This window comes from Cyrtonyx montezumae, unplaced genomic scaffold (assembly GCF_038088225.1).
Source record: "Cyrtonyx montezumae isolate F1298 unplaced genomic scaffold, pur_monq_1.0 scaffold_13, whole genome shotgun sequence".
NCBI lineage: Eukaryota > Metazoa > Chordata > Aves > Galliformes > Odontophoridae > Cyrtonyx > Cyrtonyx montezumae.
The window spans coordinates 8,639,911-8,654,756 of record NW_027071859.1 but is presented as its reverse complement, the minus strand read 5'-3'; the positions used below and the strand labels follow the sequence as shown (position 1 = coordinate 8,654,756).

Here is a 14,846-nt window from a genome sequence, read left to right as displayed (position 1 = left end):
TTAGAATCTTGTGTGGAAGAAGCAAAGCAATAAGGATTGCAGCCCTGGTCTTCAGGAGAGACAACTTTGACTTCCTTAAGGACCTACTTAGAGGTATCCCACAGGCTGGAGTGTTAGAAGGCAAGGGAGCACATGAGAGTTAGTTGACACTCAAAGACCACTTATTCCAAGCTTAAGATCAATGTCTCTCCAAGAGTAAGAAATCAGGGTAAGGTGGCAGGAGACCTGTATAAATGAGCAAGGAGCTTATGGAGAAAATCAAAGGAAGAAGAAGGTCCACAGAATGTGGAAAAACGGTCCGTCCACTTGGAAAGAACATAGGAATGTTGACAGGGCCTCTAAGGATGCAATGAGGAAGGCCAAGGCCCACTTAGAACTTAATCTGGCAAAGGAGATAAAGGATAACAAGAGTGGTTTTTAAGTATGTCAGCAGTTAAAGGAAAACTAGAGAAAACAAGATGGGTGCCCTGATAACAAGGAATACTGAGAAGGCAGAGATACTAAATGTATTCTTTGCTTCTGCCTTTACTACAAAGACTTCCCCTTTGGAATCCCAGACCCTGGAAATAAGAGAGAGGAAGTCTGGGGAAGACTGCCCTTTGGTTGAGCAGAACATGGTCAGAGACCATCTAGCCAAAATCAATGTGCACAAATTCATGGACCACAATGGGATGCACCCTCATGTGCTAAGGGAACCTTTCTCTATCGTCTTTGAAAGGTCATGGGGAATGGGAGAGGTGCTCGAGGACTGGAGGATAGGCAATGATGTTCCAGTCTTCAAAAAAGGCAAGAAGGAGGATCTAGGAAACTACAGGCCAGACAGCTTCACCTCCTTCCCTGGAAAGCATGATGGAACAACTTGTTCTTGATGCCGTTTCCAAGCAATTGGAAGAGAAGAAGGTTATCAGGAGTAGTCAACATGAATTCACCCAGGAGACATTGTCCTTAACCAACCTGGTAGCTTTCTATCACTGGCTAGGTAGATGGGGAAAGAACAGTGGATGTTGTGCACCTCGACTTCAGCAAGGTGTCTGAACTGTCTCTTATGGCATCCTTGTAATGAAGCTTACAAAGTGTGGACAGTGAGGTGGGTTGAGAACTGGCAGACTGGCAGAGCTCAGAGACTTGTGATCAGTAGCATAGAGTCTAGTTGGAGGTCTGTAACTAGTGGTGTTCCCCAGGGGTTGGTGCTGGGTTTGGTCTTTTTCAACACCTTCATTAACAATCTGAATGAAGGGATAGGATCCACCCTCATAAAGTTTGCTGATGATACAAAGCTGGGAGAAGGGATGACATATCTGACAGCTGTGCTGCCATTAAGCAAGGCCTGGACAGACTGCCTGATGAGGTTCAGTAAGAGCAAGTGTAGAGTCCTGAAGCTGAGGAGGAATAACTACACGCATCAGTACAGGTTGGGGGTTGACCTGCTGGAGGTGAGCTTTGCAGAGAAGGATCTTGGTGTCTTGGTGGACAACAGGATGGCTATGAGCCAACAGTGTGTCCTGGTGGCCAAGAATGCCGATGGTTTCCTGGGGTGTATTAAAAACAATATGGCCAGCAGGTTGAGAGGTGATCTTCCCATTCTATTCTGCCTTAATGAGGCCACATCTGGAGTACTGTGTCCTGGGCTCCTCAGTTCAAGAAAGACAGGTATCTCCTAGAATGAGTCCTGAAGAGGGTGACAAAAATGATTTAGGTCCTGGATCATCTCCCATATGAGGGAAGGCTGAGAGATCCCTGTTCAGCCTAGAGAAGACTGAGCGAAGATATGATCGATGTTTATAAATATCTAAAGTTCTGGAGGCAATCAGATGAGGCCAGATACTTTTCAGTGATGTGTAGTGATTGGACAAAGATCAATGGCCAAAAACTGGAACACAAATACACTGAAGAACTTTACAGTGAGGGTGACAGAGCACTGGAACAGGTTGCCCAGAGAGGCTGTGAAGCTTGCTCTGGATTCAAGACTTGTCTGGATGTCTACCTATGCAACCTCCTGTAGGGAACCTGCTTTAGCAGGGAGGTTGGACTTAATGATTTCTAGAGGTCCCTTCCAGACCCTGCAATATTGGGATTCTTTGATTCTGTGTGAAATATTGTGCTAGCTGACTACAGGAATTACACACAGCTGTGTGCTGCCTTTAGTTACATGGAATACATTAGAATCAAAGGATTATAGAATCACCAAGGCTGGAAAGACCTCTAAGATCACTTAGTTCAACTGTCCACTTACAATCAATATTTCCCACTAAACCACGTCCCTCAGTACAAAATCTACATGTTGCTTGAGCACCTCCAGGGACAGTGACTCCACCACCTCCCTGCACAGCCCATTCCAGTGCCTGACCACTCTCTCGGAAAAGAATTTTCCTAATGTTCAGCTTGAATCTCCCCTGGTGCAACTTGAGGCCATTCCCTCTAGTCCTATTGCTAATTACATGGGAGAAAAGGCCAACTCCGACCTCACCACAACCTCCCTTCAGGTAGTTGTAGTCATCATCTTTGTAGATGCTAATCTCCCAAAAAAGCTTTAAGACACAAACTGTAGTTTACCCATGAGTATGGCATAAGTGTGTACTTAAGTACTTTGCTGGGACTGCATGGATGAGTTGCAGAACATATATGCTACCTTGAGAATGGACTTAGATGAATCAAGTTAAATTCCCAACCAATGAACGCAAGTTATGACAGAACCATGAGCTCTAATTTCAATATTCCTAGGAGAAATTTAGGCAGACACCCCTCAGGCAAAAGGCATGAGTCTAGTGGGGGATCCTTTACCTGAATTCAGGGTGCTTTGTATTGGGCCCAGGGAAAACAATGTGATGACAGTGGGTAACAAAAAGCAACTGTAGCTGCTAGCATTTAACTTATTAAAGTCATTTACTTATTTTCAACATCCTTTCCACTTTGTTGGCTAGCCTTTCCTTTTAATGTTACTCACAAGGTATTGCTAGACTCCTTGCAAGTCTGTGGGAGTAAATCAGATCCCTAGGGATGAAACCCCACCAGGGATGAATAAACAATCTCCCCTTCCCATGCCAAATCCCAAGTGGGCCTCACATTTCATGGAAATTATCAGCAGTTCCACTATCAAAACATTCACACCTTGTGAGTAATATTTACGATGGGAGTCTTTTACATTGAGTTTTCCCCCAAGAAGAAGAAGAGGAATAATTAACAGAAATAAAACCAATGAGAAATTTCCACATTATTACTATTATTTTCACAAGGTTTTCACAGGAAAGTAAAAGGTTTTGCAAGTAATAAAAGTCCTTGTTAAATGTCTTTCTTTCTTTTGGAAATGGGGTAAATTATGAAGCAGATTGACTTCAAAAATAAATAGGACTATAAATACATGAAAGTCATTGCTTTCCTCCAGTAATTTAATATGAGCATCCTACTTTTAAATAAGGAAAACTTTAGTTCACTCCCAGAAAGAATAAAGCAGATGTGAGCTTTTTCCATCGGCTGAAGTGCTGCCTTGGTAAGGTGAGTTGTCCGACAACATTAAACAAACATTTTAGTCAGGCATCACACAGGAAAATAAACAGTAGCAGAGGAAACATGAAAATATTAAAGGCTGTTATTCTTTGGCCCCTTTTCCTGTGAAGCAGGTGATAAAATATTACTATGTTTCCACAGGTAAGGAAACACTCTTAAACACTTTGCAGAAATACATATTACGATCATCACTTAAAATGTCAGAAGTGGATAGGACTCCACTGTGACAGCACACAGGAGACTGCAGAGAAACACAGCAGGATCAGATTTAGCACGCTGGGTTGGACTGTGGGCTGCCTGCAGCAGCTTTCTCACCCTGGGCAGCATGTGGTGGCTGTAAGCACAGATACAGGCAAAAAGCATCCTGCCAGAGATGATTCCTGATTCCAGGAAAAGGATTTTTCTCCTGAATACTACTTAATTAGAAGCTAGTGAGAAGGAAAGAGGTTGTCTGCTCCATTGTTTTGACCTCTTCATGCCCCACTGAGTATCAAGGAATGCATACAAGAAGAAAGGAGATCTGCTGATCTTCATCCTTGTTTGCACACTGTGCTACACAACACTGTCCAGATATAAACTTACTTAATTTATGTAGATACAATTTACTCATCATGCTGGCAATTTCTGCTCTTCATTAAATTCTGTCTCCCTATACATCATCTCTGAAAATCTATACAGATTTGGTTATAAAAGTAGAAAAAATATCTTTAGAATGATTTCCTCATTGTAGGCAGAAGCTTATCTCAAGCTTACCTTCATCAGAAGAAACAAAGCACAAAGATCTGCACAAGCTGTCCAGTGGCATGGGGAAAGGAAGCCTTTACTCTCATGCCAGTTGAAAAAAAGATAGGTGTGCGTTTGCAAAGTACTACACAAAATCCTCAGTGTTTGCAATTTCTGACTCTACTTAAGAAGGCTCTGCATGCTTGTCAGCCTGTCTAGCTAATGAGGTTTGTGCAAGTTGCTCATGATGAACATGTCTAAAGACCACAGATTCCACAGATGAAAATGTAGAATATACTCCCTTGGATGTATATACTCCTTTGGAAGTAAATGTAGAATATACTCCCTTGCAATGCTCCCTTGGCCTTATGTGCCTCAGTGGAGAGAATAGTTCCATACAATCCCCAATCAAAAGATCTCTGTGTTCCGTGATGGACTTAGGGGGGCTCATCACATCTTCCATTGCTTTTAGGAGCTAAATTTTCATTTCAGTGTGAGAAAATAACTCCATTGTAGATAGCTTTCTAAAGAACTCATTATGGTGAGCAAAGCATTTTTAATTCACCCCTTCACATGAATTTGTTTATAAAATGCTTACCTAATACTTAAAAATAGTATCTGTCTCTGAAAAATATCAGCTGAATAATTGAAGTGGCTCAGGAGTGTCAGAAAAGTAATGCCATGTGCTGCACTTACCTACACGTTATAGTAAAGATAGGTATATCTACAGCAGTTTAGCCTCAAAGTAGAGTTCTCCAAAAATTTCCTGTTTTTCTTGTCAGGAAGTGGAAGTGAAGAAGTGAAATGAGTTTTCAAATAAGGTAGGAAGCAAACAATAGGGCTATATCGCTAGAAATCAGCAGTTACAAATTTTAACACAAGGTTTAGGGTATCTGCCTGTCCTTCTAGCAGCAGGGGTACAACTCAAGAGCACACTGTTTTCTGATTCCAGCAGCAAAATGAACAGCTAGTAGCTACAGAGTGGAATTTATCTCCTCTAAATTCAGATCGTTTGGGGCACCACAATATAAGAAGGACAAAAAATTATTAGAGAGCATCTGAAGGAGGGCTACGAAGATTCTGATGGATCTGGAGGGCTAGCTGTATGACAAGCAGGTATGCTCACACACAGGCAGATGAAGACTACTCATAATATCATATTTAACATCTCTTTATGAAGAGAGAATTGGAATAGAAACAGATCTCAGGATGTGGTAACTCCCAAGGTGGGGATAATTCAAACGTATTAAATTTGCCAGTTGGAGACAGATCTTTAAAACAACTGAGTTAATGCAAAAGCTTATATTCCATCATCACAGAAGTCTGCAGTAACTAGAAGCTTACATTTCACAGGCTTTTGACACAAATTTGTCTCTGAGATCCTATATGCTAGTTCAGAAAATTTTATCCTATGATAAAACTTACTCCTCTGTGGCATTCCAGGCATCTAATTTTGCTGTCCCGTACAGCCAAGGTACAGACGTAGCCTAGGTTCTCTCAGCCTCTCTTAACCTCCCAGCCAGGATTGTGGACTGCATGCAGTTTCCTAACTTAGGCATCTTAGCACTTTTTTCTCTGTAAAATGAATGAAATACAAACACTCCATGTGAAATCTGAATGCCTTCACACTTGGCACAAGATAGGGATTGAATCCAATCTCTGACGCTTAATCTTCTCTCCTTATCTTCTTACATCTCTTGGACTCATAAAATAAAATGAAAATCGACCGTCTCCAGCTTTCACTTGTGTGACAGCCAAAGCCCCTCTGAAACCCTCATTTCAGACTTCTGAGTTCCCTCCTCCCCAGCCTGCCTGAATTCCACAAAGCAGACCTTTCCCCCCTCCATCGCCCTCCAGATTTCTGTATTCCCCTGCTCAGTGAATAGGTTAAACAAACAGGGAGATTCCTCAAGGGAAGTCACAGGTTCAAGATCACAAAGGACGACCATGTTTGGGCCAGTTGGAGGTTTTTCTTGCTATTGTGCTTATCTGTATCTTCCCTGTCATCCAGACGTTAACCTCTGACCTGTGAGCCCGCCTCTTGAAAAAGCCTTGCAGTGTTTACCTATTATGTAATGTCTGTGCTTTTGTGGAAATTCTGCAGAAACAAATGGAGGAAGTTTGCCAGTCAAACTGGTGGACAATAAATCCTGTCCTATGTAGATAGAATGGTTTACTGTCACTGTAAGTCTGCTGCTGGCATCTGTCACCAAAGAAATGTTTACAAATTTCAACAGGCTGCAGTGCCAAAGTATTCCAGTACTGAACAACTATACAATATTTGTAGAATAACCACTGCTGTACAGTACAGGGGTATCCTTGTTTTGCCAGCCTGAATACACAGAATGACATTTCAGATCACTTAAGGTCACTAACGTTCGATTTTTCTGTCTATTCACCCCACACATTAAAGAAGGAAAGTACTGCAATTCCAATTAGTTGTCTTACTTTTTCTGCTCTAAAATTTCTTTGCCAAAACCCCAAACTGCCTTCAGACCCCCTTGCTTACTTCCAAATGGTTCATTTTTATTTTTACACTCTGTCTCCCTATCCTTCCCCACAATTGCTTTTCTTTGCAATCCATTTGTCTTTCCTCCTTCTGCATTATTTCCTTTGGGACAAGACTTTACATCACATTACCTTTCTCGACAGTGTAATCAAAATGCTCCCGTTGCCTGACTGGGGCTTCTTCATGCTGTTAAGTGTGAGGTTGGGACAATGGAAAGCTTAGTTTGGATAAGAAATGTGAGCAAAAATAATCTGAAACAATGAGTTAGACAAGTAATACAACTCTTCCTTCAAAACACCCTAACCTCTCAGACTATTTCACGTAAGAGCTTGATCTTGCCACTGAAGGGAACTTCTCATAGAATCACAGAATCAACAAGGTTGGAAAAGACCTCCAAGATCACCCAGTCCGACTGTCCATCTATTACCAATATTTTCCACTAAACCATGTCCCTACGTACCGGCTCTAAACACTTCTTAGACACCTCCAGTGACCGTGACCCTGGGCAGCCTGTTTCAGCACCTGACCACTCTTCTGGAGAAGAAATTTTTCCTAATGTCCGACCTGAATCTCCCGGCACACCTTGAGGCCATTCCCTCTAGTCCTATTGCTAGTTATATGGGAAAAGAGACCGACCCCCACTTCACCATAATCTCCTTTCAGGTAGTTGTCAAGAATGATAAGGTCATCCCTGAGCCTCCTCTGGACTAAACAATCCCAGCTCCTTCAGTTGTTCCTCATAAGGCCTGAGCTCCAGATCCCTCACAGCTTCATTGCCCTTCTCCAGACATGGTCCAGGACCTCAATGTCTTTCTTGCATGGGGGCCCAAAACTGAACACAGTACTTGAGGTGCTGGCTCACCAGTGCTGAGTACAGGGGGTCAATTACTTCCCTGCTCCTGTTGGAAACACTATTTCCGATACAAGCCAGGATGCCACTGACCTTTTTGGCCACCTGGGTACACTGCTGGCTCATGTTCAGTCAAGAGTCAACCAACACCCCTAGGTCTATTTCTTCCACAGAGTCTTCCAACCACTCTGCCCCAAGCCTGTAATGCCGCCTGGGGTTGCTCTGGACAAAGAGCAGGACCCGGCACTTGGTCTTGTTGTGCCTCATCCCATTGGCTTCAGCCCAGCTATCCAGCTTGTCCAGATCCATCTGTATGGCCTGGCTACCCCAGGCAGATGGACACTTTCTTTAAACTTGGTTGTCATCTGCAAACTTACTGAGGCCTCACTGAGGTCATCAGTAAAGATACTGAACAGGACAGACCCCAGTACTGACCTCTGGGGAACACTACTTGTGACTGGGAACACCACTCATGACTCTTGATCTCAATGGGAGCAATACTAGGTCTTATAGTTCCACTGTAATTAAGTTTTCAAGCCTCATTTCCTTTCTGAGGAGAGAAAACATTGTTGTGACTAAGCTTTGGATGTGGTAACAAATCCCTGGCAGGTTGGTTTGTTATAACGGACGTATTAGTTTTAAGGAAACTTTTACCATCTTTTCTGCCCTTAATCACAGCTTTTATTACAATTACAGTAATGCAACAGATGTACATGCCAAAGGCAATACGTGTATTTTTAATGAGTTGACATGCAACCTTCCTGGAGAGGAGGAGCATCTTAACTTGCTCAACATTTCTCAACCATATCTAGCAGTATTAAGGGACAAGGAATAAATCAGGAAAGTATTTATCACAAATTCAGAGGCTTCACTAAGTCATGGATGGGCAGTTCTGTAGGACAGTCTCTGTTTTTGTGCTAAGCTTAGCGAAGTTTTGCTGAAGCGTTACACTATTGTCCACAAAGAATACAAGAGAAGGCCAAAAGGCAATATCCAGAAAGCCCTAAGGTTATTAATCCATGCATGTGGTCCTGAGTCACTGGGCTGTAAAATATCATCATTTTCCAAAGATGGAATCGAAGAGGAATTCTGCCTAGGAGAGATGATATCACAAGCCCAGAGGAATCAGTTGCATCATAAGGCCTATTTATTCAAGTTTTACAAGACATTGGCTCTCAGGGACTTTCATTCTGGTATAATGGATTCAGTCAATAAATTGAACATAGATACCACATCCTATGAGAACAAGCCCATCCTATGAGAACAACCTGGCTTCTTGCTTCAATTTTTGCAGTTTAGACACATTGGTGCACCCAGAAAAATTACCTCTGGCTGTCATGCCAGGACAGATATACTTGGGGACTGAAAAACTAAAGAGTTGGGCTCCAACAGCAGCACACTAAATCCGCCCTCTTAAAATATTCCTGGCACTGCAGTGGTCTGTGCCAAAAAGCATTCACAAACAATGACTGGCCACAATTTTCTGGAGGTTAATGCAGGCCAAGGACCATTTCCACCACAATCCTGGATGCGGCTACCTGCTTTGAGAGATAGAAGTTTATCTGTTCAGACCAGAGTATTCCTGGCTTGTAGAAATATGACCCTGCAGACCTTCACATACCTTCCTCTGAGACTAAATTAGCAAAGGAAGAAGCCCGAATTCCTACTGTACATATGACTGCAGGGATGTTTTCTCTTTGGTCATCATAAAATTACCATAAATTAACAGGAACTCAGGCAGCAGACCATATGACTTCCATCAGGAGTTTACAGTATCAACCAGCAGCCTGACTTTGTCAGGTACAGGGTACTGCAATGGAGCCACTATTCTTAGGGCAGTTTTGTACAACATAAACAGCACTGTCTGGGTTTGTCAGCAAAAACCCTGACTGCCCATCCTGCTTGCAGCCTCTGTACAACCCTACAGGCAAGTCATTCACAGATGAGGTTAAAGAGACTTGCTGCGAGCACAGAGTCACTCTGGCACATCTGTTTGGACGATTAGGAGGTAAAATTAACTGATAGAAGACAGAACACAACTGGAAATCTAGGAATGTGTTTTTACTACTATTAATGCAATCTAAACTTCCTTCGTGCTGTTATTACTGTGTTAGCATGTCAATTCTATTCCAAATTGTTTTCAACTGCTAACTTCTAAAATACCTGGAGTATAGCACAATCCACGTTCTGGTTTTCATTCTAAATGTAACATAATTTATCTCAAATTATTCCCTTTCTTAAAGCAGTTCCTGTTGCTAGAACGTGCAAACTATGCATACGGTGTGCCATATCAATAGAAGGACATTAATCTTCTGTCTTTGCCCAAAAAAGCATTGAAATTCTTCTGCGCACAAAGTAACTTCTATGTGTCCCCTTGGGCTGAAGGCCTTTTCCGAAATTCACCAATACTCCAATTCAGATTACAAAAGTGACAGAGAGAGTTGTATCACAGCTTAATAAAACTTATCAGGAGAAACGTTTGTGAAAGTGATTATTGATTTATTTCACTACCCAGTGTGAAGGAAATGCAAAAAGGAGGGATGAATAAAGAACGGTTTAATCACATGAGATGCTGCTAGCCAGTCTTCATTTTAGAAAGTCTTCTAATTTACAATTTGTGCTCTAGTGCTAAGCTTTTGTCTACAAAAAGCCCGGTCTACATTCCCTAATTGGGAACAATACAAAAGCTGATGCAATGAAAAAACCCCACGTGCTCACCAATGCAATCCACGCTGAAGAGATTCACTGAGGTCGTTATGGAAGATTCATCACAGGTCTTCATCCCCCGCAGAGCAAACCGCACGAGGGAGGCCTTGATGCCCTCGGGCAGGAAGGACAGCAGGTAGACGGGCATGTAGAGCGCGTAGCGCAGCTTGCACAGCAGCGGGGTCATCAGCTTGCCCTGTGGGGACTGGGCCATGCGCTCTATGGTGGGAAACAGCAGCACGGAGCGGAGGACCTGCGGGACCGGGAGAAAAGAGACTCAGCAACAGCTTTGGCACCCAACCAAGCCTTGCAGAGTGTCGCCCAGCTGCCTCTTGGGTTTGCCACATGCAGACATGTACATAGGCTTTTTGTGGTGTGCCCTGACCACAGAATCATAGCATTATTTGAGTTGGAAGGGACCCTTAACGGTCACCTGGTCCAACTTTCCTTCAATGAACGAGAACACCTACAGCTCGATCAGGTACTCAAAGCTCTATCCAGCCTTAATTGTCTCCAGGGATGGGGCACCCAGCACCTCTCTGAGCAATCTGCTCCAGTGCCTCACTACCCTTATTGTAAACAACTTTTATCTTTTATCCAGATAAACGTCCCCTTGTTACATCTAAAACCATTTCCTCTTACCCCGTCACCTTGCTAGAAGTCTGTCTTCTTTTTTCTTATATTAGATTAAGAAAGGCTGCTCCCATCTAAAGACAGCTAATATCTTAATGTTTTCCAAAGACAAGGTTGGGTTGGGAAATGTGGGGTGCACACAGTGGGGAGCCCATCTGGAACAGAAGGAGCCAGCGTCCAGAGGGCACTGCCCCACCAGAGGGCAGCAGGCAGCCCCACATCCAGCATCTGGATCGTCTGTTAGCACACAGCATTGTCAATGGGCAGTTCCATATCAATGCACCTGCTCAGGGCAGGAGCATGAGAGCACGACTCCACCACTGAGATGTGCACACTGGTGCACATCGCTGCTTTTAGCACGCTACAGTGAAAGAGATGTGTTTTAAAGCAGGTAAATTATTTTATATTATGGTAACAGTACACAACAGCCTTAAACTAGCATAAGTGTAAATAAAAATCCCACCCACACCAACTAAAAGCAAATTAATATACCCACTCTCCATTGTATATCCATGTTAATATCAAACCAATATTCCCTAAGAATACCTGCCACCTTTTTCTGGATATAGAAACACGACTCAGAATTATTGTGAGAAAAAGCCTCAAAGATATGCAACTGCTGTACCTAGCAGTAGTATCAAGAAGGCAAAATAAGATTCTGGATACTGCATTTGCAAATAATTATGTATAAACCACGGTGCTTTGTTGGCAAGTACCACAGATAGTAAAAGTTGCAGTTATATATGCTGTTATATGTCTTTTTTGCTGCATATATCACTCTACAGATTGCACAAGTTAGATTAATATGTCGAAAATATTCTAGAACTATTTCAAAATGTATGTCTTTGCTCTGCAGTCAGCTCCAGCTCATGCATGCCAGCACACCTGGTAGCAGCATCATGCTCTCAGCGTGCCACGACAAGATGCTTACAAAATCTGGGCACTGTAACACAGCAAAGTGATTCAGGAAATATCAGTAACTTGCCATACTGGACTTTCCACAGTATTTTGAAAGCACTATTTATAGCCAATACAGAACTATTTTAAGAAATCCTTCCACTTTCCAGCTGATACTACTTTGGTTTTAGACAAAGAAAAATACATTCTCAGGGAAATCAGTCCTGGGCCTTTTTTTATTAAAGGCAACCAGCAGCTGAAGTAGAGGAACACAAGACTTGTACTAAATTATATGGCAGTTTTGTGATATTTCAGCTAGGAGTTGAACTCCAACTCTTGTGATCTAAAGCAGATTTGACCTGTGTTCCCAGGCACACATTAATCCTTTGACATTACAGTTTATAGATCTAGGATTAGTTGCTTGGAGTGCTGTACTAACCACTGGGGGAAGTCGCTAAACCTTGGAAGTAAAAGAAAGACAAACCAAGAAAGCTGTCAGAACGTCCCTTGCCTTCCTGCACTTTTTAATGACATACAAATTTAAAAGATGGTGGTAATATGGAGGGTAATTTTATTTAATTTCGTTCTTTAATCTGTCAGACAATAACAAAGGAATTCAAAATCTGTATTATTCAAACACTTATCAACTATTTCTCAGCTTAGTGCTAGATTCCTGAGCCAGGATTCTGAAACATGTGTTTGCCTGCAGAATTGCTTAAAGATGTAGTTCAGCTTCTTTGCAAGACAACTGTGGCTACAACAGACTTAACATCTTCTGTTATGATAACACACGTACATAGAAGCAGTGTGTTATTTTTGTGCCTTGAAATAAGTGAATTAGAAATATAAAGTAAAATGAAGTAAAATGGTCGGATTCAAACACCTGACATCAGTTGAACATTTTTGACTTGTCAAATGCCAAGATCTCATCCAGTTGCAACTGGCACCAGAAATCATCTGGTTGGCACACAATTATACTCCTGTTACAACTCCCAGAATTCTTATAAAACTACTAATTCTGATAAGGGAGGCCATTACATTTTAAAGCACTGGGTATTGTCAGAGTTGATAGCAACAGTATATATCATTAACTAATGTGTAAGGCATAATGATCCCTTTGTTTATGGAAATTCTTCTCATATATAATAACAGACGTTTTCTTGTGATAATGATCAGTCAAAATAACCAAAATGTTACACATATCTAGACTGAGAAACCCAAATCTCCTGGTTCAAGCTACCCCTCATTCAAAGTCTAGTGAGGTTTATTGGTTAAGCACTGGACATCTACAGACACTGCTCACTGACTTAAATGGATATGGTGTCTTCTGCAAGTTGGCTGATGAACCTTCTGAAGGCAAACATGTCCTGCACCCACAATGTGCTGAGAGCTACAGGTCACACCAAAGCCCTGACTGTGCTTTGGTCAACCTGACAAAAACTGCATACCTTCCTGCATTATACTGAAATTGTCACTGTGAATTCTTGTGATGATACACAATATTTGTGAAGCTTTTTTTTATACTTGCTTGACAGTTATTTATTTAAAATGCTATTGAAGTGCAAGATTTCAGCCCTCAGGATGACATATATATTCACAGTTAAAGTTCAAGGTGTTTCTCTTTGGCTTTGTTACCAGGCAGCTTCTTCTGCTTTCATTATCTATTTTTAACTCATCAAATTACATAGCGCTCAAGACCTGAAAGGTTCAAGGGAGTGAAATATGATGCAGCATCTCACAAATGTTAGTGTTCTAGACTTTATTAACAACAAAAACCTAACATTATCTGCAAGCACATCTCATAATTTAATGTGGGTGTCAAGTCAGCTCCTAGTTACTTGTCACATAATATATATATCACTGGGAGAATGCAGAGGATACATCCTGACAATGAACTACCTTAAATGCCCAATACATTTTACCTCACAATCTGCACCACAGTAGGAATGTGTACACATTTCTGGAGCTTTATTTTGCCTTTTTCATATACTTCAGTGCCTAGAACTATCATCCTATCAACTCCAGATGTGTATAATTCGCACAACTTTTACAAGACACAAGAGATGAGGTACTGCTTATTTCAGAGAAAAGTGAGCTCTCGAGCACAATGGTGGCCAAGGAGCTCTGGCTAGGTAGTACCACTAAATGAATATGATTCACTTTATGCCATCACTGCTTCATGCAAATATTAACGAATAAAACAAATAAAACTAAGGTTTCCTCCGAGCTGTCTACATAAAGAACTTGCAAAATTCCTGTACATTTGGACAATCTATCTGGCTTTTAATCTGTTTAACACAAAACAGTGGTACGAAAACTAAGAGCTATGACAGAAGGACATCCCCTTTGCTAACTATGAAGGGAACTCAAGCAGCTTATCTGTATTCTAACATCCAGCATTTTCACTTGTAAAACACAACAAATCCTACCTGCTGATAATCATTCATTTTGCAGAGGTGAGCACGTAAGCATGGGACAGGACATCCACATTCAGAGAATTACAGACTCTCAGAGCCCACTTTTTCCTACACTGATTTTTCGGTGCATAATGGTTACTTCCACATTTTTGGATTTGCAAAAACAGTTGGAAGGTTTTTCTTCTGATTAAATTGAGAACAGGGAACAAAACATCCAACCATTAAATTTACAACAAAATGGTTTTTATCACTGCACAATTTATTAGTCTTGAACACGGTAACATGGAATTTTTGTAAAATGTTTAAATAGTTTCTATATAAAGACACTGAAAGTATGAAGATCAGATCCAGCCAACAAAGCACACTCCTATTTTTCATTAGTGTCTTCTAAGGAAAGAGTTGAAATACATTTGTCAGCTACAAATTCACATTTATGTGGTAATGCTTCTTGTTTCAGGGATCAGTAAATGACTATACCAAGGATATAACATTCCACTGAAAAAATGGGATGTCACTTAACAATCAGTATTCAAAAAACTGCAGTGATTCTCAGAGCTGTTAATTCCTGTGATGTCAATGAGAGGAGCTCAACACCTCTGAAATTGAA

The 14,846-nt window shown here is 41.6% G+C and overlaps 1 protein-coding gene across 3 annotated transcripts in view; it reads right to left on the bottom strand.

Moving 5' to 3' along the window:
- Positions 1-14,846, bottom strand: part of LDAH (lipid droplet associated hydrolase) — a 107,301-nt gene that overhangs the window by 24,752 nt on the left and 67,703 nt on the right. For all 3 annotated transcript variants that reach the window (XM_065730667.1, XM_065730668.1, XM_065730669.1), the window contains exon 5: positions 10,305-10,545. In XM_065730667.1, coding sequence (XP_065586739.1) covers positions 10,305-10,545 — 241 coding nt within the window. The remainder of the gene's footprint in view (positions 1-10,304; positions 10,546-14,846) is intronic.